Here is a 23,236-nt window from a genome sequence, read left to right as displayed (position 1 = left end):
CGCCGGCAGTACTCTTATCGTCCTTATCAGACGTGGACGTCGGGTTCTCGAGGTATACATCGGACTCCTCGACGTTAACCTCGGGATCATGTGTAGACATTTTTTAGATGTTAAAGAGAGCGATTTCAGGAGAATGCTCGACAGAAAAGTTAGAGTATTCGCTAGAAATCGCTTAGAAGAAGAGTGAAGTGAAAGTATGGAATGAGATGCACCATCTCCCCCCTTATATACTCATCGCAATGAATGCGATGAATTTAATGCGGAGGAGAGAGAAAGCGCAGGTGCAATGAAACGGCGACACGTGTGGATAAAGCAAGCTGGCAACAGGTGTCAGAATGGCGCGTGACATGAAACTCGCGCCCACGCGCCTGAAAAAGCGTCCTGATTGACCACATGCTGTCACGTCGTCATAACTTCCTGCACGTCCTGAAACCGTCAGAAGACGCCAACGTCCCTTCAGCCATTTGGATTGTCCTTATCCTTTCACCAACTCTTCGAATTTCAAAAAGATTCAAAAAGATTCAAAAATAAGACAAGTGCGGGTACAGTGTCAAGGCGAAACCCTTCACATACTTAGCACTTGTAGAGAATTGAAGCCAAGAATAACTTGGAAACCAAGGAACCATAAGACAAATGCGGGTACAGTGTCAAGACGAAACCCTTCACATACTTAGCACTTGCAGGGAATTGAAACCAAGAAGGATCCTATGGGCCATGCTTGCGGAAAGAGAAATAGCATCCCCGCATGGCGGGAACGTTGAGAACTAGATTGTTTGAAGCTTCAAGGTGGAAGTGGTTGTTTAACATAACTGATCACTATGTCAAACTACCAAAACCTCGTGGAGAATCTACACAAGTGAAATCCAACGCTCCCGACCTGCAAGGAGGTTACACACCTACCCGCATCATACCCAAAGATCAGGCAGAAAAGTCTGGAATTTCTGCAAGTGACATTAGGAAAACTGCGGGAAGAATCCCCACGGAAAACCTTAAAAAACAAAAACCCCTCTTTAAAACCCCTTGCTTAAAGTCCAAAAGTTCACCTCATTAACAATTCATGAGAAGAACAATGGACTGGGGGGACTTGAAGAGGTAGGTCCCCGCAAAGCCCAGTTGGACCCGCAAGACACACTTTGAAGAGGTACGTCTGCGCGAAGACCAGCTGGTTCCGCAGGACCCACCATGCTCAGAGAGAAGACCTTACACGCAGTAAGCCAGCTGTTCCCGCAGGAAAGCCTCCCTTGGTACAGTACCCTGCCTATTCCCGCAGCAATGGGTACAAGCCAAGAAGGAAGGCTACCCGCACTAACAGTAAGGCTACACGCATAAGGCACTAACTCTTATACTTCAGTAATGTCACCTGAAGAAAGAATGAGCAGGGCGGGAATATTCCCGCCCAAAAGAGCCAGTCCGTACACTTCTGGAAGATCTTTTGTACTATACCTGCCAAGGTATGGACAAAATAGACAAGATCTGACCAAAGCAGCCCATGAATCAATCACAGGGTGACAGCTCACCGACAATAGTACGAGGAGGAGCACGCTCCAGTACAAAATGTCACTATCAGCCGCTGCCTACCCACCAACTCCCATCGTGGCACGTACATAGCCCGTAGTTGGTGGAAAAGGAATATTATACAGCTGGCCGTACCTGCTTGGAAACCTACCTTCGGCTATAAATACTCCAACACCTTGGAACGGTATCATCATCTCATATTATCTTATCTTCTCTCTAGCTATTTCTCTCAATATACACTTATATTCAGAGCAATCTAGTCTGATTCTCACGCCGGATGGTGGTCACAAGGAGGAACCCCCCCCCCTCTCAGTAACGAGCTCACGGTGTCTGTTTTGCAGGTCGAGAAGAATAACCATCTTTGCCGGACCTAGCCCTCGTGGGAAACATCTACTTAACCCTAAGATTATCCGTAATCTGCCGGGGTCATCTAGTATTTCAATTTTTGGTATCATTTACACCTTTGCTGACAACGGCTATGAAAACAACAAGGTGATACCTGTGTGAAAATGACGATGAAGAGTGAGGTTATGGTGGGTGGTAAAGGGCTAAAGGCGGCATTGTATATCGATATTATCACACACATTTTGACATACAAAATAGTCAACAACAGGACAACCTTTTTTCACCTTTATTGACAACCAATATAGCGAAGGCAGGTGTTGTCACTAAAAACTGTTAAGGAGTATTTTTCTGTAGTGAAGTTTGAGACAATCTTGATGCTAAACTTTCTAGATGTAATACTCGAAATGAAAATAACCTGTAAGGGTGGCCTAAGTGTTGTCATCTAATTAAAAAAAATTTATCGCCAAAGCTAAGATTTACATATGACAGATTCACACTCATGACAAAAATTGAGACATAGAAAATAAGCTCACATTCATGAGCCAAGTTAAGACTTAACAAGAAAATAAACATTGATGACAAAAGTACAGGAGTCTGTCTCATAAAAACCAAAAGCAAAACTCATAAGATGTGGTTTTAAACAAGTTCACAACCATCACTTACCGCAACTTCTAGACCTTTTTCAAATTGTCGTCTTTAACATCTACATCACGAAGGAAGACATCCGTCAACACGGTCTTGGAATTCAATGAATGCTTCAGTAGTTCCAAGCCCTACATCATTTGACAAGCATTTCATAGTGCGCGCATATAATGTATATATGTGTGAACACTCGGGTGGGCAAAAGTAAAATTGCACTAATTTTGACGTTATTTTACTAATCTCATGAAAATAACGTTAAAAGTGGCGGAAGGTTAATCAGGCATCATGTGGTGGCGTTGATAGCCGAAAGACAAGGGCACATGCACCAATCAGTCGGTGTCCCGATGATTGAGTGCTATGTGCCTTATGTCCAAGGCTTGATGCAAAACTACTATCGAGCCGGGGGTCTCACCGGAAGCAGCCTCTCTATCTCTATGGGATAGAGGTAAGACTGTCTACATCTTACCCTCCTCAGACTCTACCATAACATTGCTATTGGTGGGATATACTGAGTACGATGATGATGATGATGATGATGATAATGATTATGATGATGATGTAATTTAGAATTACGATAGAACTAGAAGTAATTAAGATATATATGAGGCATCCATTTTAAAAGAGATTACAATATCTTTTATCTTTACCTAGTGTTGAATCTCTATCTTATTTTAAAAATAATTAAACTAGAGTATTGTGTTAAAAAATGTGTTGATATTAGAAGATGATAAAAACATGTCTTTTACTACCATAATTTTGTAGAACAAAAAAAAGAAAAAGATATTAAAAATTGTTATGCGAAAATGTGAATAGTTAAAGCAAGATGTTAGAATTATCTATGGTACTAGGCTATTTGTTATGGTATAAAACTTTAACCAACAAGCCTAGCCAGTTAAAGTGTTGTATCAACGCCACGTAGACAATGACTTAAGCTAACCCGTCATTTAACGAACACGTGCGGTATGATTTAACTAGACATTAAAAAATCAAAAAACCAAAAACAAAGAAAAGTGATTGGCAATTGCAAGTAGGGAAGGACCGTGACGGATCCAAAAAAAAATTTACATTGACTGAAAAAGGGTAAGTGTCAAAATTTTATAAAGGTTGGTCAGGATTTTAACATATATATAACTCTAAATTAAATTATTCACAGGGGTCGGCCAGACTCTACGGTCCACCAATGAGGGTGGGCCGCACCTTTTGTGCCCGTCTTAAGGGTCGTAAGAGGTAAAACAATATCACAATTAAGATGATGGAAAAACGTCTTTTATTTCTCAAAATTTTTGTAGAATATATATATATATATATAATATATATATATATATATATATATATATATATATAGTAAACGAATAATGAAATTAAAGCTAGCGAGTACCTCATTCATGCCAAACGAATAATGAAATTAAAGCTAGCGAGTACCTCATTCATGCCAATATGAACAACCTTTCCCTCTAACGCACCCAAATCCTTGATGTTGAACTTGTTAAGCATAGTGATATTATCAATTGTAGACATGGGAGAAACACTAAGGTCATCCATAACCATGTATGTCACCAATCCCTTAACAAATCCTCCTCCCTTTGCATCTGTTTCAGACTTCAAAACATACATGTCATCAATAATGTTCATATATTTTTTACTGCGACAAGGACACATATGCACATAAGTAGATCGAAAGTCGCAGCCTGACCCACAACTATAAAGACCGGCTGCAGTTGAAGTAGATGACTAGGATGAAAATGCTTCAGTAGGCAGCAGAGAGATGTGAGAAGAGGAGAATGGAAGTGAAGATTTTGGGTTTAAGAGGACATCTTTATTCTGGTTAGACTGTATGTAATCATCTTTAAGATCTGATACGCTTTGGTAAAGCTTAGCTAAGCCACCTATCATGTCTCTATTGTCTAAGAGTTTGATGACAGTGCCGACTGGTAAAACCAAGAGACTAAATAGAAAATCAATGTAATCTTTACCGGCTTCTGTTGTCCATTTTTGTCTATTAAAAGCTTCAAAGTTACCTTTGAAGAAGATGAAGAAGAAGCCATTGATGTGTATCAAAAGCAAGTTATGGTAATGGGAATTGTACGTGAAGGACGTGGGGAAAAGTGAGTAGCATCGATTATAGCAAGAGAGATACTGCATGCATGCATGAGGGAAACGAGGAATCAATATTATAGGGGTTTCATTTAATTTCTTTCTTTTATATTTATTTCGATCGTTTCATATATTCAAACAAATCAATTGTTATGTTTCAAATTAAGCATGGTTCACACCATCAGCGAACCTTGAGAATTTTTTTCATGGGTGTGAAACTCTTTAATGGTCGTTTGGTTATCGCTATATAACTATTTTTTTATCGGGTTTAGGTTGTGTTGTGTCATGTTAAAAAAAAGATAATCAACCTAAATTTTTTATAATTAACAAAAGTATGTCAAACATCATAATCAGTAGTGGAATTATAGACGGTTAACCGGAGGGCTGTAGTGTAACTTTTTTTAATACACCATATAATAATAATAATAATAACAACAACAATAATATGTCTTTTACGGATGCAAATAGATAGTAATAACGTAAAAGAATATATCAAATAAAAATCTGAACATTATAACTTAAAAATAAATACATCATAAAGAAAAAATAATTAATGAAAGGTAAAACTGAAGTAGAATAATATAATTAATTTAAGTATTTTTAATATGTAAATAATTCACATTAAGAAAACTTTTTGAAGTGAGGATTTGACAAGAAAAAGTATGTCGATGCACGCACAATTATTTTCCGTCATTATTTTGAGTGGATATGGTTAGAAAGACGGGAAAAAAGAAACTCAAACTAACATAAAATAAACATCTACATGTCTCATCGTTTTCTTTACAACCTCTAACCTCGTTGTAACTAATGGCACACAAGAAGACCGAAGACCAGAGGGTCACATTATATGCTATTTTTTTCTAATGAACTAGTATATAACAAGCTTCTATTTTTTTGAATGTCTAAACTTTCAAATGGAAATTAAAAACTTGTAATAAAAGTTGAATAATTAATACAATAACTAATTAACAAAATACGTACACATACTATAACGGTATATCTATACTTAGTACTTGACTAAAAGGTTCATATTTTATTTCACTATTAGTTGTTGGAAAGGAGAACGAAAGGGGTAGACTACTATCATGCTTATATATCTTATTATTTAGTTTACTAAAAACTGTAAAAACCAATTGAAAATAACATAAAAGATCAAATGAAAATTTAGTATACTCTAGTGGTTTAAATAGTCAATTGCCTAAACCAAAAATCATTAAAGGCTAACTTTTGTCATTTCCTTAATATATCTTTATCTTCTTCATTTTGTTTCCCCTCAACACGAAAGATTCTATCATCTTTCACCATGGTTGTAACTCATCAAAAATAATTCCTTGAATACTTGTTTATCTTTTCCTTAGAGCATTCCCAGCCCGTCCCTTAGGCTATGTGTAGTGGAGGGGCAACAATTGGGGGCGAATTGTGACACGTGACGCTCAGTCAGCATGGAGTGGAAATTTGTTTTTGGGGTGTAATGGCGTATGAGCTACAAGTAGGGCCCACAGTGTGTTTTTTTTGTTATTTTCTTTTTATAACTAAACTAATTAAATAAAAACCAATTTATTTAAATAATTAAATAAAAATGTATTAAAATTAAAAAATAAATACAAAAAAATACATAAACTAAAAAAAATACGCGAATAATAAAAATAAATTATAATAAAAAAAAACACCGAAATAAAAATATACATAAAAAAACTAATCTATTCGTCTTCATCTTCGTCTTCGTCCTCGTCGTCGTCATTGTCCTCCTCCTCGTCTTCGTCTTTGTCCTCGTACTCGTTTTCGTCCTCCTCAACGGGACGATTATCCCATACGTGTTGAACCAAATCCAATTTCAATTGGTTATGTATATCACTTGATGTGAGTTGGTGAATGTTATACGTTCGTTGGTCTTGGGTTGGTTCAGGGAACTGTTCTGGAACGCTTCCTGGTATATAGTGTTGACATATTGCTTTTCCCTGGTCTTCTAAAATCATATTATGCAATATGATACATGTATACATGGCATCGCTCATTTTTGCCAACGTCCATACACGACAAGGGTTTTTCACATAATGCCAACGTTTTTTTAGAACCCCGAAACACCTCTCGATATCCTTTCTCGCGGACTCTTGCTTCTTCTTAAAATAATCTCTTTTTTCTTCGATAGGGTCTTGAAACGTCTTGACGATGATCGAGTACTCTGGATATATCCCATCTCCTAAATAGTATTCGTGACGATAGAAGGTATCGTTGGCATAAAACGGTAAGACCGGTATGCTACGGCTGATGTAATACTCTAACACGGGTGACGCGTTGAGAACGTTTATGTCGTTGTTGGACCCGACTGAGCCGAAGTAGGCTGACCAAATCCAGAGGTCGTGTGAACAAATGGCTTGAAAACTAACCGTTGGCACTCCATGGTCTCCACGAGTGTATTGACCTTGCCATGCGGTTGGACAGTTGGCCCACTCCCAATGCATGCAATCTATACTCTTGATCATGCCTGAAAAAAGAATGTTTGCTTTTGTGTACATCATATATGCGAGTCAGGTTGTTTGAAGTAGGAATCCTCATATAACGACGAGAGTATAATGTATTATCCCTATACAAATAAATTATTAAACAATATTTATATTAAAAACAATAGTTAATACAAACAATTTAAATATTACCGATGCAAAAATTCTCCAACGCATCTCTCGTTGTTTTCTCAATCATCTTTAAATACTCGTCATTGATATCGGTCGTGTTGCCGTATGCGAGGATGCGTATAGCCGAAGTACACTTTTGGATGGCGGAGAATCCTAAATATCCTCTTGCATCGGGTTTCTGTTGAAAATACTCATACTTCCGCTCCATATCTCCAACGATGCGCAAAAATAAACGCTTGGACATCCGAAAACAACGTCGAAACATACGTCGTTAAATGTAGGTGTGTCGTCGAAGTAGTTCTTCATCAAACGAGCGTTCGCTTGCGTACGATCCCGAATGATATATGACCGTCTACGTGGTGCCGTAGATGGAGCAGAGTCGGACACCATGTTATTGACGACGGCCCGAACCGCGTTCGTGACCTCTAAATGCTCTTCTGCCAGTTGTCGGTGAATCTGATGAATTCTTCGACTCTCGTTTATTAATTGATCCAAAATCTCGGCAGAGTTCGTGGAATCCGGGGAACTCATTGAGTTTGAAGAAGTATGAAAATAATAAAAATGATTGGTATTTTTATGTTTGTGTTTATGTATGATAGGGTGAAAATGGTTAGATAAAGTTTGATATATATATTAAGTTTTTAAATTAATTTTTTTTTATATATAGCCGTTACCCAACGACATTATTATTATTATATTATTATTTCTCCATCTTCGCAGGCGACAATAATACCCCCGCCCCCGCCCAATATCACTCAAATTTCGCCTAGGGGGTGGTGTGCTCCACCAAAATCGCCCTCTTTTCTCGCCCATTACACATAACCTTATCCTCATCTTTATAATTACACTACAAAACATTACATTTCTCTTTCATGTTCAATTAAATAATATTATTTTTTACATTTATCATTACAGTTTTCTTTCTCATTTACTCACAATCAATTCAACAAATATTAAAAAATAAATAGGGACAAACAAATTTTTTTCAAATTTACAAAAAATCACTACATATTCTCTCTCCACCCTATAATTTATATTCACAACCACTCAAAATCTCACCCTATAATTTACAAACTCTCATCATATAAGTATAAAGGATGGGTTGGGAATGCTCTTAGTGATTTCAAAAGCTTAAAAGGGCTGCTTACAAAATTATTTGGGGGGGGGGGGGTGTTCGGGATTTCACATATGCCTAACACTATTTTTTTTAATCTAAGGTGGGCAGCCGCCCCCCATCCTCAAGCTTTAGGTTCGCCTCTGGTTAACACATCAACATAATATAATAAAAAAATAAATGAAGTATGATTTGTCCCTAAGACTGCTTGTTGTGGCACTTTACCGGGTGTCGCGACCCACCTGGACGGCGAACACCGCACCGAGATGGCGCGAGCAGGCGCTAGCCGGCAAGCGGCTGCTAAAGGGAGAGTATGTGGCGTGAACGGCTAGCAGACCACAACAGGCTGGGGCGAATAGTGGCGCGAGTGAGCAATGAATGAAGGGTTAGATTCAGTCAGCACCACGTGGCGTGATATGATAGGATGAATCTTAGAGTGGCTTCAACCACAACACATAGCCCAAGGTAATCACTCTTCTAGTCCAAATGTTGCAATTCGATTTTTTTAGGGTTACTATGGTTTCATTGTCGTTTTTTATAAATCTACCTTTTTAGTGTTGTTTATTTGTTTCGTTAAAAGTAAGGATAATTAAGTCTTTTCACATCATCATACTTAGTAAATCTCACAAATAGCAAAGCTATGGTAGGGTCTGAGGAGAATAATATGTAGACAGTTTTACCTCACCCCTTAGGAAATAGAGAGGCTGCTCCGGTGAGACCCCCGACTCAATACTAGTTGCATCAAGCTTTGGACATAAGACCAATAACACTCAACCATTCGGACACCAGCTGTCACACCCCGACCAAAGGCGGCGAAACATGCCGGGGTGCAACATTGGACAAATACACAAGACACTATTTAAAGTGACAATATTTAATCAACTCATTTTATTTCATAAATCAATAAACAACACATCTCGTTCATACAAACAAATTGAATACAAGTAAACAATTATATTATTCGTTTTACTAACCTGTAAAGGTGGCCTAAGTGTTGTCATCTAATTAAAAAAAATCATCACCAAAGCTAAGATTTAGATATGAAAGATTCACACTCATGACGAAAATTGAGATGCATTTAAAATAAACTCAGATTCATGAGCAAAGTTAAGACTTAAACAAGAAAATAAACATTGATGACAAAAGTACTGGAGTCTGTCTCATAACAACCATAAGCAAAACTCATAAGATGTGGTTTTAAACAAGTTCACAACCATCGCTCACCACAACTTCTAGACCTTTTTCAAATTTTCGTCTTTAACAACTGCATCACGAAGGAAGACATCTGTCAGCACGGTCTTGGAATTCAATGAATGCTTCAATAGTTCCAAGCCCTACATCATTTGACAAGCCTTTCAAATATTCATGTAAGTTAGAATTACGATAGAACTAGAAGTAAGATATATATATATGTATGACCTAGTCTTGAATCTCTATCTTATTTCAAAAATACTTAACTAAGAGTATTATGTTAAAAAAATGTGTTGATATTAGAAAATAATCAAAATATGTCTTTTATTACCATAATTTTATAGAACAAAGAAAGAAAAAGATATTAAAGTAAGATGTTGGAATTATCTACTAGGCTATTTGTTATGGTATAAAACTTTAACCAACAAGCTAGCTAGTTAAAGTGTTTCATCAACGCCATGTAGACAATGACTTTAACTAACCCGTCATTTAACAAACGCGTGCGGTAACTAGACATTAAAAATAAAAAAAAATAAAAAAAAAACAAAACAAAAACAAAAAAGAAGTGATTGGCAATTGTTCATAGGGATGGACGTCATGGACCGTGACAGATCCAAAAAATATTTCACAGGGGTCGAAAAGGAGCAAGTGTCAAAATTTTATAGAGGTCGGTCGGAATTTCAACATATATATAACTGCTTTAAAATATTCACTGGGGTCGACCGAACTCTACACTTATAGTGTGGGTCCACGGTCCACCAGTGTGAGTGGACCGCACCTTTTGCACCCTTCTTAACGGTTGTAAGACGTAAAAAATGTCACAATTAAGTTGATGAAAAAACAACTTTTATTTCTCAAAAATTTTGTAGAATATAAATAAACATAGTCAATAAATCATAAATTTTTTTACCTCTAACGAACCCAAATCCTTGATGTTGAACTTGTTAAGCAAAGTGATGTTATCAATCGTAGATATGGGAGAAACACTAAGGTCATCCATAACCATGTATGTCACCATTCCCTTTACAAACCCTCCTCCCTTTGCATCTGCTACAGACTTCAAAACATAGTTATCATCAATTGTGTTCATGTTACTTTTACTGTGAGAAGGACACATACGGGAATAAGTAGATCGCAAGCCGCAACCTAACACACACATGTAAAGACCGGTCGCAGAGTTTGAAGTAGAATATTGTGATGGCACGGCTTCAGGAGGCAGCAGAGAGATGTGAGAAGAGGAGAATGGAAGTGAAGATTTGGGGTTTAAGAGGACGTTCTTTGTCTGGTTAGGCTGTATGTAGTCATTGTTGAGATCTGAGATGCTTTGGTAAAGCTGAGGCAAGCCACCTTTCATGTCTTGTTTCTCTAAGAGTTTGATGACAGTACCGACGGGTAAAACCAGGAGACTACATAGAAAATCAACGAAATCCTTACCGGCTTCTGCAAACAACACTCGTTGTCCATTTTTGTCTATTAAAAGTTTCAAACTTACCTTTGAAGAAGAAGAAGCCATTGATGTGTATCAAAAGGACGTGGAGAAAGTTATGTAACATCGGTTATTAACAAGAGAGATACTGCGTGAGGGAAACGTGGAGTCGATATCATAGGGGTTTCATTTAATTTCTTTATTTTATATTTATTTTGATCGTTTCATAACCTCTCCGAGGACATGGTTGAGGATAGGAATTCGTGGAGAAGTAGAATTAAAGTTAAGGATTTTTAGAGAGAATTGAATACCTTAGGGCTTAGACTTAACTTATTTAGGTCACATGCCATAATGGTATTTCCCTTACTTATAGTATTATTATTATTATTATTATAATTATTATTAGCTTTTATATAGCTGTTAAACTGTGATCTTATTATTAATATTATTATAATTAGTATTAGTTTTTATATAACTGTTAAACTTTGATTTCCTTTATTTTGCTTCATACACATGTACTTAGAGCCGAGGGTCTCTCTGGAAGCCACCTCTTTATTCCTTTGGATAGAGGTATGGTGTGCCTACATCCCACCCTCCCCAGACCCTACTTATAGCTTTGCTGTCGGTGGGATTTTACTGGGCATGATTGATTGATTGATAGTCGACACTATGGCTTTCAATTTATGACACGGACTTGTCAGCACGACACGACACGGATTTTAACAGGTTTAAGTTTTTGCTTAACAAGTTTAGTGTCTTAAACAGATATGTTTAAATTCGAGTCCGAACAAGTTAAAGACTTGTTAACATGCTGGTAAGCTGTGTAGACTTTTATTATAAAAAAACAAATATGTATACACTCCTAAAGTCTTAAACCTAAAGTCATACTTGCAAACAACATTTCACTAATGCCCGTCAGAACCCGATATTATATTTGTTATGGATATTATAATTTGCTTCTATGGTCTTTTGTTTCAAGTATGTTATGTATTTGTCGTCTTTTGTTTCAAGTACGTTATGAATTTGTGATTGTTTGTTTTAATTTTGTTATGGATCATCTATTAATTATGAATTTTATGATTGCTTTGAAAATTTTGGTTTCATTATACGTTAATTATTCATTGTGTCTTTAAACAGGTCCCTTAACATGTATTAACAGGTTAATATGTTACCAAACATGTTCGTGTTTGGAAAAAATGACACGATTAGTTACCGTGTCGTGTTCGTGTTTAGCACAATATGTCATCATGTCTTATCGTGTTGTGTCTGACATGTTATGACAACCCTAGTCAACACATCAACACAATATAAGGCTGAGGGGTGTGGGGGGCGCGAGAGGGGGCGCGAGTGGGGGCTCCAGCCAATAATATTGTGACGTGTGGCAGAGAGAGAAACTTGATAAGATGGGTGTTGGTTGTGGTGCTCGCGCCCCGGGCCCTGGTGTGGAGGGGCGCGAGAGGGGGCGCGAGCGGTTTTTTTTTTATTTTTTTATAAATGTATTAAAAAAACGTATTATTAAAAAAACTCATAAATTATTTAAAAAAACACACATTAATTAAAAAAACACATTAATATCTAAAAAAAAAATTAAAGTACTAAAAAAAACATTATTCTTATTCTTCGGCCATCTGATGTACTATTTCCTGGGTATTAATTAAAAAAACCTCCATTAATACAAAGTTTCTACCCATACAGACTGTCTTCTCCAATCCATTTCTCTCACTTCAAATTAACAAAATCCACACATGGGTTCTTGGGTTCATATGATTTAAAACACGGGTTCACTCAATTCTTGTCAAGAAATGGATAGGAAAATCCTTCTGTCTCCACCGCCACCACCGCCCGTTTCAGTCCACCGAAGCTGGTTCAAATTTAAGCAACAGTGTGAGTCCAAGTGTATTGCTAATAATAATAATTCTTGCCATCATCTTCTTCATATCTGGATTACTTCATATTCTTGTTAGATTTTTTATAAATGTATTAAAAATTTTTTTTTAATAAACATAAAGAGCCAACGGCTCTATTTACGCATTCCCAGGCTCCCTCACGCGTATTCCCAGCCGCGAGACCCCTTGCGCCTGCCTGGATTTCCGCGCTCGCGCCCCTCTCGCTCCCCTCTCGCGCCTCGGTGGTGTGGTGCTCGCGCCCCGGGGCGCGAGCGGATGGGCTCACGCGCCCCCTCTCGCGCTCCACACCCCTCAGCCTAATAACAAAATGAATGAAGTGTGATTTTTCTTTAAGGTAGTCACTCTAGCTTCTAGTCCAAATGGTGTAATTTGATTTTTGTTTGGGCTACTATGGTTTCATTGTTGTTTTATATAAATCTACCTTTTTAACGCTGTTTATTTGTTTCGTTAAAATGGAAGGATATCTAAGTCTTTTCACATACTTATAATAAGTGTAACCAGACAATGTAAACATGGAGTTAATTGACACAACATCATGAAATCATAATGACTGAAAAACCAAAATAAAAAACTTAGATTATAAATGTTGTTTTACTCATACACATGAACTAAAACCGTAGTTTACTAACAAATTAAGATGTATAGATCAAAAGTTTGTTAAAAAAAGATGGCGGAAGGCTAAAAAACTCAAGCATCTTTTCATCCTCAAGATGTTCACAAAATATAGGAATTATTAAGTCAAATTGAAATTGCAATGAGATGAATGGTTAATCAAACGAAACCAAGGGGAGTCAAGGAGGAAATTGGTTTCCAATAATACTACTCTTTTACAACACTTATTCTAAAACATTTTATCACTTAATTTTACACTGTTTACAAAAAATAGTACATCAATTATTTGACTTAATAAAACTAAGTGGTCAAACTTTGCCAATGAAATAAAAGTACACCGTATATATTATAATGTCTCTGTGTCGCTCAAATTATTTTATGTCTAAGAAATCCGATCGTGTACGGTAATTGCTTGAAATTACTTACGCTTACAAATTTTATTACGAACATATACTATACTTTCTATTGACTTGATCTATTTAACATTAATCACCCTTTTTTATGTGTCATATCTTGAGAAAAACTTTGATGATGTGCTTTTTTTTCAGTCACATTTAGTGTAGCCTTTTGATTCATAATTACCTCCATCTAATTTATCTACCTATCTTACCATCTTTACTATTCTACCATTTAATTATTAACCCAAGTAAACTTTTCCGTCATAACAATAAATATAAAATATTATTATTCGAATTTTAGGATGTTACACATAATAAGTGTGAACAGTGGTGTTTTAAAAGAAGACATTATTTAAGTTCTGGTTAAAAAGACATCCGACCTAAATGAAGTTAGGACGCTATAAGTAATTTTATAACCATAAAAGGGTACCAAAGTACGTTAACTTGTTATACTTATATGGTGGATACTAACGGTAGTGTAGGTGGTGCCAACTAGGGGTGTGCATTGATCAAGTTTTGGCTCATATCGAAAATCTTATTTTTGAAAGCATTTGATTTGTACAATATTTTTTTTTTACCAATTGGGCTAAAGTTTTGTGGGAAAAGAAATTGGCTCAATTATATGAACTTGTGTCTAAAACTTAATGTCTAATATTTTTTTTAGTTATTGATTAATTATTTGATGTATATTTGGTAAAAAAAATATTTATGTGTAACTATTTATTAAATTATAACAAATTACTTAACATTTAAATTAAAAAATGAAAAACCAAAAATTAATGTGGTTTGATTTGATCTTTTCAATTTTAATTACATACAAAACCAAATAGTTTTTACAAATAAAGCATAAACCAAATTGTTATTTTTGTTCTTCCCGTTTATTTAACTTTTTTGGTGTCACTACCAGCAGCGACGAAGACTACAAGGTGATATTAGGCGGCGATAACGATGGAGAGAGAGACGATGGTGGTTATGGCATTAGAGGTAGTGGTGGTTGGTAAAAACGAGCGTTTTTTTAAAGTTTAATAGATGAGAAAGACGAGCAGAAGACCATATACCAAACCGTAGAGATTTGCTATACAAGGATTTTCTGTTATATTTTGAATATATCATTACATCATGGTTTTTTAATGTATTTTTATTCATATAAACAATCATGTAGTTGCAGTAATAATCCTACTTGTGACCTAGTGGTAGGAGACTTTAATTTTTCAGTGAGACCTAGGTTCAATCTCTACTTGTGACACTTTAAGTGGATATTGTCATAGAAGGATCTGAGCTAGGCCTTGCGAGATTGTTAGTTTGAGTCTTAAACCCACCTGGGTTTTAGTTTACGATAGAGATTTATGTTCTTGTGGTGGCACAATAACTGTCAAGTGGTGAAACAACGTGGCCCGGTTAAGACAACATAGTCTAGCCATGGTGAGGCAACGTGACTCTCCAAATTGGGGAGTGCGGTGACATAACACACAAGAAAGTCATCGTTAAAAAAAAGAGTAAAAACGGCAACGACAACAACAACGGCAACGGCAACAACCACCACCAACACATATATCATGAAATGTAGGCTACATAAGATGTTCGTTTCTGAAAAGAAAAAAAAGGAAACCGATGATGTTGACCTTCCCATATTTTCAACTAGCGCCGATAATTGTGTAAATGATGTGCTGACTGAGAAAACCGGCGACCAAATCTGGAGATGGTTAACAAGGTAGATAGCGGCGGTCTTCAAAGAAATAACAACCCGGCTATGGGTGATGGCTGAAAACACAAGGACTAGTCTAGTGGTGCACAAATCGGGTTTTTTCTAATACCCGGGTTCGATTTTGGGTATGATCGGGTATTGAGAGAAATCGGGTAGGGTTCGGGTAGGGTATTGAGGAGAAAAACTCAACCCTATGTACCCGGGTAGGGTATGATCGGGTTCGGGTATTGGAACCGGGTATGTGTCCGGGTACGACCGGGTATTAATACGCGGTTGTGAATTTATAATTTTTTATACATTTTTAATTTGTTTAAAATTTAAATTTGCTTATTAATGTATAAAAATAATTAAACTATATTACAAAAACTATAAATCCACTAAATTACAAATTATTTATTTAGGAATATACATTTTACAAAAACTTAAACATAAAAGTTGTGAAGTAAACATAAAAATATACTATACAAACTCATGTATTATTTCGGGTATTAGAAAATTGGTATTGGATATAACCGGGAATAGGGTATGACCGGGTCCGGGTATTTACGGGTATAAATCGGGTACGGTTCCGAGTACGGGTATTGACCTCAAAATGCATACCCTATCCATACCCTACAGGTAGGGTCGGTGCCGGTTTCGGGTATAGAATACCTGGGTATAAAAACCAGTTTCGGGTATTTTTTTCGGGTCCGGTTCCGGATACGGGTTTTTTTGTGCACCTCTAAGGACTACTAAGAAAAACGCAAGCAACTGATACCCTTGTTTCTTCTGACTGAATAACAAAGCCCATCGACAACAACTGCTTCCAAAACCCTATTTTTGAGAATCGTTTCGTGAATAAAACAGAATGATACATGGCATTTTAAATAACTTGAGTCTGTAGCTATGATACCACTTGTTGGAAACAAAGTGATGCAATAAAAAAACAATTCTAGACGAACACACAATAATAGGCGAAAAAATATAAAAGAAATACGAAGACGGAATTTATAGTAGTTCGGTCGGTGAGACCCACATCCACTCACTAACTAGGGATCTTACGAAACTCTTTTTCAAAATGGACAATATCGGAAATTTCCCTTTTTATAGATGTGCACAAGATATTTTAGTCACTGTTGAGAGGCTTGAGTTCAATGCCAAATTATACTATCTATTAATTTACAACTTTTCTTAACAAAATTGTGCTTTGAAAATTGTACACTATGCTTTACAATTTGTGACTTTGGCTTTATTAACTGTCCTCCATGCATTAGTGGTGGTATTCATTGCCACGATTTTAATGAAATGATTAATCACCATATACGTGGCATCTTCTCTTCAAACTGGCAAACCTACCTCCACAAAGAAAGGCTATCAGAGAGAGAGACAAATCTCTGCCACCATTTTAAAAGATTTTCTATCTATCTTCATGAATTCATTCTCTCTCACTCTTTTTTCATGAAATACTTAATCTTTTTCATCTTTCATTTTGGAATCGTAGCCGACAGCGGTAAGACGGAGATGTTTCAATACGTCTGTGTATACTAAATATGCTTTTACTTTCAATCACCATTGTTGCCGGCTTTCATTTCGGAACCCTAGGCCGTAAGATGGTGACGTTTGACTTTATCGGGTTCCATTTTGGAGCCCTAGGTGATGGCAGTTATTTGATTGTTGTTGGGTTCCGTTTTGGAACCCTTGACGACGGTAATGAAGGAGACGGTTGCTTTTGACCACCGCTAATGACTGTTGTGGGATGTTGGTTTCTTTCTCTCTTTGTTAAGGGTTTTAGTCGGCGTTGACGTTGGCCTGCCACTTGGCATGGAAACTTTGGTTGCAGCCATGTCGGTACCGAGCTGTGTTTTGTTGGCAATCGGAATAAGAAATTATGGGTTGTTTACATTGTGTGTAACTTGGTTGTATTTCGTAATCTATGTATTGAACATTTTGTATACTCTTAAAGAGTACTGCACATGTTGTCACTTTTACACAGGCCATGTCACACCCCGGCTTAGGGCCTAGGCGTATGACCAATAGTTGGTACCTGTTTTGTAAATACATCAGAGTTGCGGTTTATTTTAGCGGAAGACTTTGCTTTGAATAGAATATTAATTTATTTGAAAACATCCCGGATAATAAATATCCGAGTGTTTGATTTATAAATCATGTTTATATCTTGTTTATAATAATTCAATAGTTTAAAACTGAGTCATCTCTACCTTGCGAGCATCTATCTTCATGAATGACTATATTCCTTGTACCTGTGCTAATCTGTTTCCCTGAAATGTGGGGAAAAAATACGTCAGCGATATGCTGGTGAACACGTATGACTCTATAAAACATTTGAATGACATTACAATACAAATATAGTTTTCTCTACAAACTCAGCAGAAGCATTTCTACTTCTGGTCTATGTACCACTGCCCTACACACACAATTGTTCCCGAGCCACGTAGCCCTTACCGGGAGACTAGTTATGACCATTAGCCCACGGCCACGTAGCCTTAGAATGATTAGGCTGAACGATTATGTTTGGATCCAGACACATGTGTATTCGGTCTGAGTTGATTTTATTCTTTACTTTGTATTACAACGTTTTAGAGATTTCTCGATCTCATGTAAACATTTGATTGACTCGTTAAGACAAACACCCGTTCGTCTCATTGAGTATAAATATGTTTTGACTGATAAAAAGGTTAACGTATTCACGTTATAAAAGGTTTGAACGTATTCACCTGTACCGCTGGTGTGCGTTTGAAACCTTGACAGTGAATGAATGATTGATTGACTGATTGATTGATTGATTGACCTATAATAAAATAGGTATATAAATATCCGGATCGTCCCTTGATCCGGCTATAGACCTTTAGTCTGGTTTAAATAGCTTTAAACCTTGATTGATCATTTGTTTGAATAAAATATTTAGACCCGTAGTCTTTCTGTTTATTTACCAAATCATATGATGAGTTTCTTTCTCATGAAGAAACATCTATAATCTGTTTCTTATTCAAGAAGAAACATTCATTGACTGCTATGCATGTAAAACCTTATGTTTCTTACACATGAAGAAACAAAGTTTTAAATATATTATTGGTATACGAATGCTATGTTTCTTAATCGTGAAGAAACTATATTTCCTTATGAATGTAAAACTGATGTTTCTAGTTGTAAAGAAACACTATTATAATTCTTTGTATGTTTAAAGCTTAAGTAAACATAATTGTGATCAAGGTTTGGGCTATACTCCTGACTATGGTCTAAGCCATATAATAATAATACCATAATGACTTAGGTCAGAACCCTTACCTTACACGGGTATTCGAAGTTAGATACCAAAGTTTGTACGAGCAGCATTTCTACTCTATGTCGCGTATTGGTGCTTAGATTGTCAGAACTTCGGGGCTTAGCACGAACTTCGAGGTTGGCACGCAAAACGAGGCAACATATGGTGGCCGTCGTGACGTGCACGTACTTCGAGATAGAATGTCGGGTTATTCTCGTGTAGCACGCACTTCGAGGTTTCGTCAGCGTATGACACGGATTACGAGGTAGAGAGTAATTTCTAGAGAGAGAGTCTAGAGAGAGAAAGTTTGGTGTGAGAAAATGAGATGTCGTTCACCCCCCTTTTATAGCTGATTTTGCACTCCATCGCGGTACGCGATGGAGTCTTCCATGTGGCCGTCGCGTAGCGCGACGCCACCACTTATGCATGACTGCCACGTGGCCTGCCACGTGTCACCTGAGTGTGACACGTGTCCCTGAGTCATCACGGCCCATCGCGGTACGCGATGGCCGTCTTCTTGGACTCATCGCGTAGCGCGATGGGTCCCTGAATATTATTTTTCACTTTTAGTCCCTTGTCTTTGATAGCTTGTCATTTCTAGTTTAATTCTCGTTGTCCAAAAATACTAAGGCGGCTCGCTGCGAAGTGCAAAGTGCGCCATCAAAGCGTCACATTGCACCCATCGCCCAATGCCCAACGCCCTTCGCCCGAGCCCGAGCCCGTGCGCGTGCGCGTCGGGTGCTTCGCACCCTCCGCTAGGACCATTGGGTGCATGCTAGGCATATAAGAATATTATTATGGAAAATCTCTTCCTTATAAAGAGCTTCCATTTCTTTACCACTTTCCATGTGGGATGGATTCCATTTTTCTTATTTATACCGATGTGGAATGCTTCTACTTTCTTGCATCATTCCATGTGGGATGGAATTTCCTTATTCCATATCCTTAACATAAGATAACTTTGTTTAAGGAATATTTTTATTTCCTTATAGAATAATTTTGTTTTCTTTATTTAAATTTTCCCAACACTTATTTTAGGGAATTTTGATCCTTCAACTTTACTTAGTTGTCAAGTTTCGATTGAAATTTTGGGGATGTTACAGGCCACCTTTGGTGTTGGCGGTGGCTGAGCTACTTAAATCTTCATTTATTTAATGGTGGTTGTGGTTTTTTTGTTGGTTGTCCGTGGGCTTGATTTTCAGTTGCATTGGCGGTGACTGTGGCTTTTTGTCTAGGCTACGACGATGCCGTGATAATTGACATGGCAACCTATGTTGAAGCCATAGTAGAGATAATTGCATGGCAACATATGTTGAAGCCGTAGTACAGGTCTGAGCCACGATTTAGATTCAAGTTTTTGGTTATCTTATTTTGGGTTTGACATTGTTTTAGTATTTGAAATGTTTTCCGTTTTAGTTTGCCTCGAGTCGTGCGGGTTAGTTTCTCCTAGACGATTGACGACAACGATTTGTTTTCCTTCATCACCTTCCAGCGCAACGCGCGGGGTACTAAATACTAGTATAAGTTCAAATGCAAACTGACAGTTGTGCAATTATGATTTTGAAGAAATTACAATATTGCATATTCAAGTTTCTAGGCAATTTAATTCAACCTGGAACTTAAGTTTCAGCTAGTATTTAATATCAAATTGATATTGATAATGATTACTAAAATAGTGAAAATAAGCATTTAAAAAAGGTTGCTGTCTTTTTTTTGAAATATATAATTTTTATATACAAACAGGCCAAAAGGACCAATAAGACGCCCGGCCTCTTCTCAAGCTGGAGAAAGGCCCCATCAAAAGAACTTACATCAAGCTAAATTAACATAATTTAGACAATTTAATGATCTTACAATTGGACCTATATTTGTACCACAAAAATCCTAGAGGTGTTATTTCTCCTACAATATATTCAACTTTGACTACCTTGTCTTAAAAAATTCAGTTACTCATCGCTTTCCAAATACTCCAACAAGCTATGCTCACAATTCCTTGGAAAACCACCTTTTTATCTACTCCCAAACCCGAGCTAGAATAAAGATTCAACAAATCATTGATCGTGAAGGCGAAAATCGGAGGGACTTTATAACACGATGTCACGAAGTCCCAAACTTTCAAAGCCACCGATCAGCCCACTAGCACATGCTCGATCGTTTCAACTTCCGAGTCACGAAGACCGCAAAGACGAAAAGGAACATGAATGTTCCTTCTACTCAAAGCCACCTGGGTGCGAATTTTATCCATCTCCGACCTCCAAATATGAGTATTGCATTTTTTCAGAATCCATTTACACCACTTCACAACCGAGTTAGTAGAATTATCCCTGCTGCAGACTAGGAGATTTTTAACTGATCTAACTGAGAACAACCTGGTCGAGTCACCCAACAAAAACCAAGAATCGATTACTCCTTTCCAAGTCGCCGAAATCATAACTTTTATACAATTTTCCCATTTGAGCCTTTCATGCATTGAGGATGGACATAGTATCCAATCCCATCACCAAACAATAAAGTTCCCTTGTCAATTAAAACGATCGCGGACTTTGCAATTTTTATACTTCTCGAGTTTGTATATATTTGGAAAGATCGACCTCAAGCATTCGTTCCCTGCCCGTAATTTTCTTTCCAGCTAGAGAAAATTTGCTCTATTTGCAATGTTTTTCCAATCCCGTTAACCGGGACCACGTCCCACCCCGACTATTGAAGGTGGATAGCCGTAATCACCCTTTTCCGAAGATCCTCCTTTTCAGATTTAAACCACCAGACCCACTTAGCAAGAAGGGACCGGTTCACGTCCTTTAACCTGGAAAGACCGATATCACCCCTGTCAAGCGGTAACGACATCATATCCCATGCCACCCAGTGGATTTTCCTTATCGAATGCGTACCTCCCCAAATGAATCTTCTCATAACACCTTCAAGCTTGTCCACAACCTTTGAAGGAACTTTAAATAAAGACAAAATGGCAAAACAGGTCCTTTATGTTTTCATGGTTTTTCAATAGTAGTCCTTTGGAAAACTTAATGACTGAAATCATATTATGTGTTTCCAAAATGTTTCACGTTACGTCCTTTTCCACTAACCCAGTTAATTTTTTTCGTTAACTCTGATCACATGACCTGCACGTGAGGGTAAATACGTAATTTCATGGTCCAGCTCATAAGGGTAGTTTTATAAATTAATGTGTTTATTTAATAATTAAAAATTTAGAATTAAATAAATAAATATATTTAAAAGAATAAAAAACTCTCTCTCTCTCTCTCACTCTCTCTCCTCCCCCTGTCTCACGCCACCACCACCCTCTCTCTGTAAACTTTGGCCACCACCACCGCAAAAAAAAAACCCCCTTTTAAATCAACCAGACTTGCCCTTATCAATCAAACAAATGTCTATTATTACAGATTGAGTACTCAAAATGACACTGATAAGCCTAATCAGTTCGAAAATCACCTCGATAACCAATCAAATCTCGTATCTGGACCGGAACAACACGACCATCTGAACGTTGGATTTGTTTCAAGATCTAGGGTTCATTATCTAAGATCCAATTGAATTTAATCATGATTTTTAGGTTCTTGACGGTCGATTGAGGATGACGACGGTGGAGAAACATATCACAAACATCAGATCTGGTAGTGTCTGGGGGAATTGTTCGTAGGGCGGGACTGGTTTAATTGGCAGTGGCCGATGGGTGGTGGTTTTATGGGAAATCTATTGATTTTTAGAGGTGATGTTTCTGTTGTAGAAGATGGCAGCGATCAACGATGGTGATGGCGACTAGAGTTGACTACTGGAGATTGAGGTGGTTAGGTAAGGTGGGTGGTGGAGGTGGCATGTGGTGGTGACGGTAGCTGGTAAGGTTTCTGCTGCTGATGAGTTTGGATATGCAGGTTTTGAGGAAGAAGATGAGTTTTCTTCATTGTTTTATATTTATTAAATAAATAAATAAATTTACAAAAATGCCCTCATGTAACTTGCAAATGATCATATTTAACAAGAAAAGATAACTGGGTTAGTGCCAAAGGATATAACATGATATGGTTTTGAAACGTAAAGAATGTTTTCTGCTATTAGTTTTGATAAAGGACGTCTAATGAAAATCAGATCAAACATAAATGACGTCTTTTGCCATTTTGTCTTAAATAAATAAAGAAAGTAAACATGAAGGCTTTCTAAAACCGATTTAATCATGGTATGTCGGCCCCCGATTGAGAGAGAGAGAGTTATCTTTCCACGTCGAAAGCCTTTTTTCGAACATCTTCACTACAACATTCCAATTGTTAATAATATTAGCATCATCATCATCATCGTACTCAGTATATCTCACCAATAGCAATGCTATGGTAGGGTCTGAGGAGGGTAAGATGTAGACAACCTTACCTCTACCCCATA

General features: G+C 37.2%; 1 protein-coding gene across 1 annotated transcript; it reads right to left on the bottom strand.

Moving 5' to 3' along the window:
• Positions 1 to 2,531: 2,531 nt before the first annotated feature.
• On the bottom strand, positions 2,532 to 11,047 carry LOC143610708 (uncharacterized). Its single transcript, XM_077085109.1, has 4 exons — positions 10,445 to 11,047; positions 9,582 to 9,677; positions 3,925 to 4,101; positions 2,532 to 2,633 (listed from the first exon to the last, which is right to left on the bottom strand). Exons 1-4 carry the CDS (start codon positions 11,045 to 11,047, stop codon positions 2,532 to 2,534), a joined length of 978 nt encoding a protein of 325 aa, XP_076941224.1.
• Between the last annotated feature and the right edge of the window lie 12,189 nt (positions 11,048 to 23,236).

The sequence above is a fragment of the Bidens hawaiensis genome, unplaced genomic scaffold (genome assembly GCF_021521415.1).
Source record: "Bidens hawaiensis isolate Kalapana, Puna unplaced genomic scaffold, B.hawaiensis_p1.1 tig00027557_1, whole genome shotgun sequence".
In the NCBI taxonomy this organism is placed as follows: Eukaryota; Viridiplantae; Streptophyta; class Magnoliopsida; order Asterales; family Asteraceae; genus Bidens; species Bidens hawaiensis.
This window is presented reverse-complemented; position numbering and strand designations above follow the sequence as displayed.

Excerpts from the sequence above, each read along its gene's own strand:
- LOC143610708 (XM_077085109.1), bottom strand. The coding sequence starts at position 11,047 with ATGGCTTCTTCTTCTTCAAAGGTAAGTTTGAAACTTTTAATAGACAAA. Across the intron at positions 4,102-9,581 it reads AAGACGAAAATTTGAAAAAG|TCTGAAACAGATGCAAAGGG; the intron begins GTCTAGAAGTTG and ends TATGTTTTGAAG. Across the intron at positions 2,634-3,924 it reads TTCATATTGGCATGAATGAG|GGCTTGGAACTACTGAAGCA; the intron begins GTACTCGCTAGC and ends CAAATGATGTAG.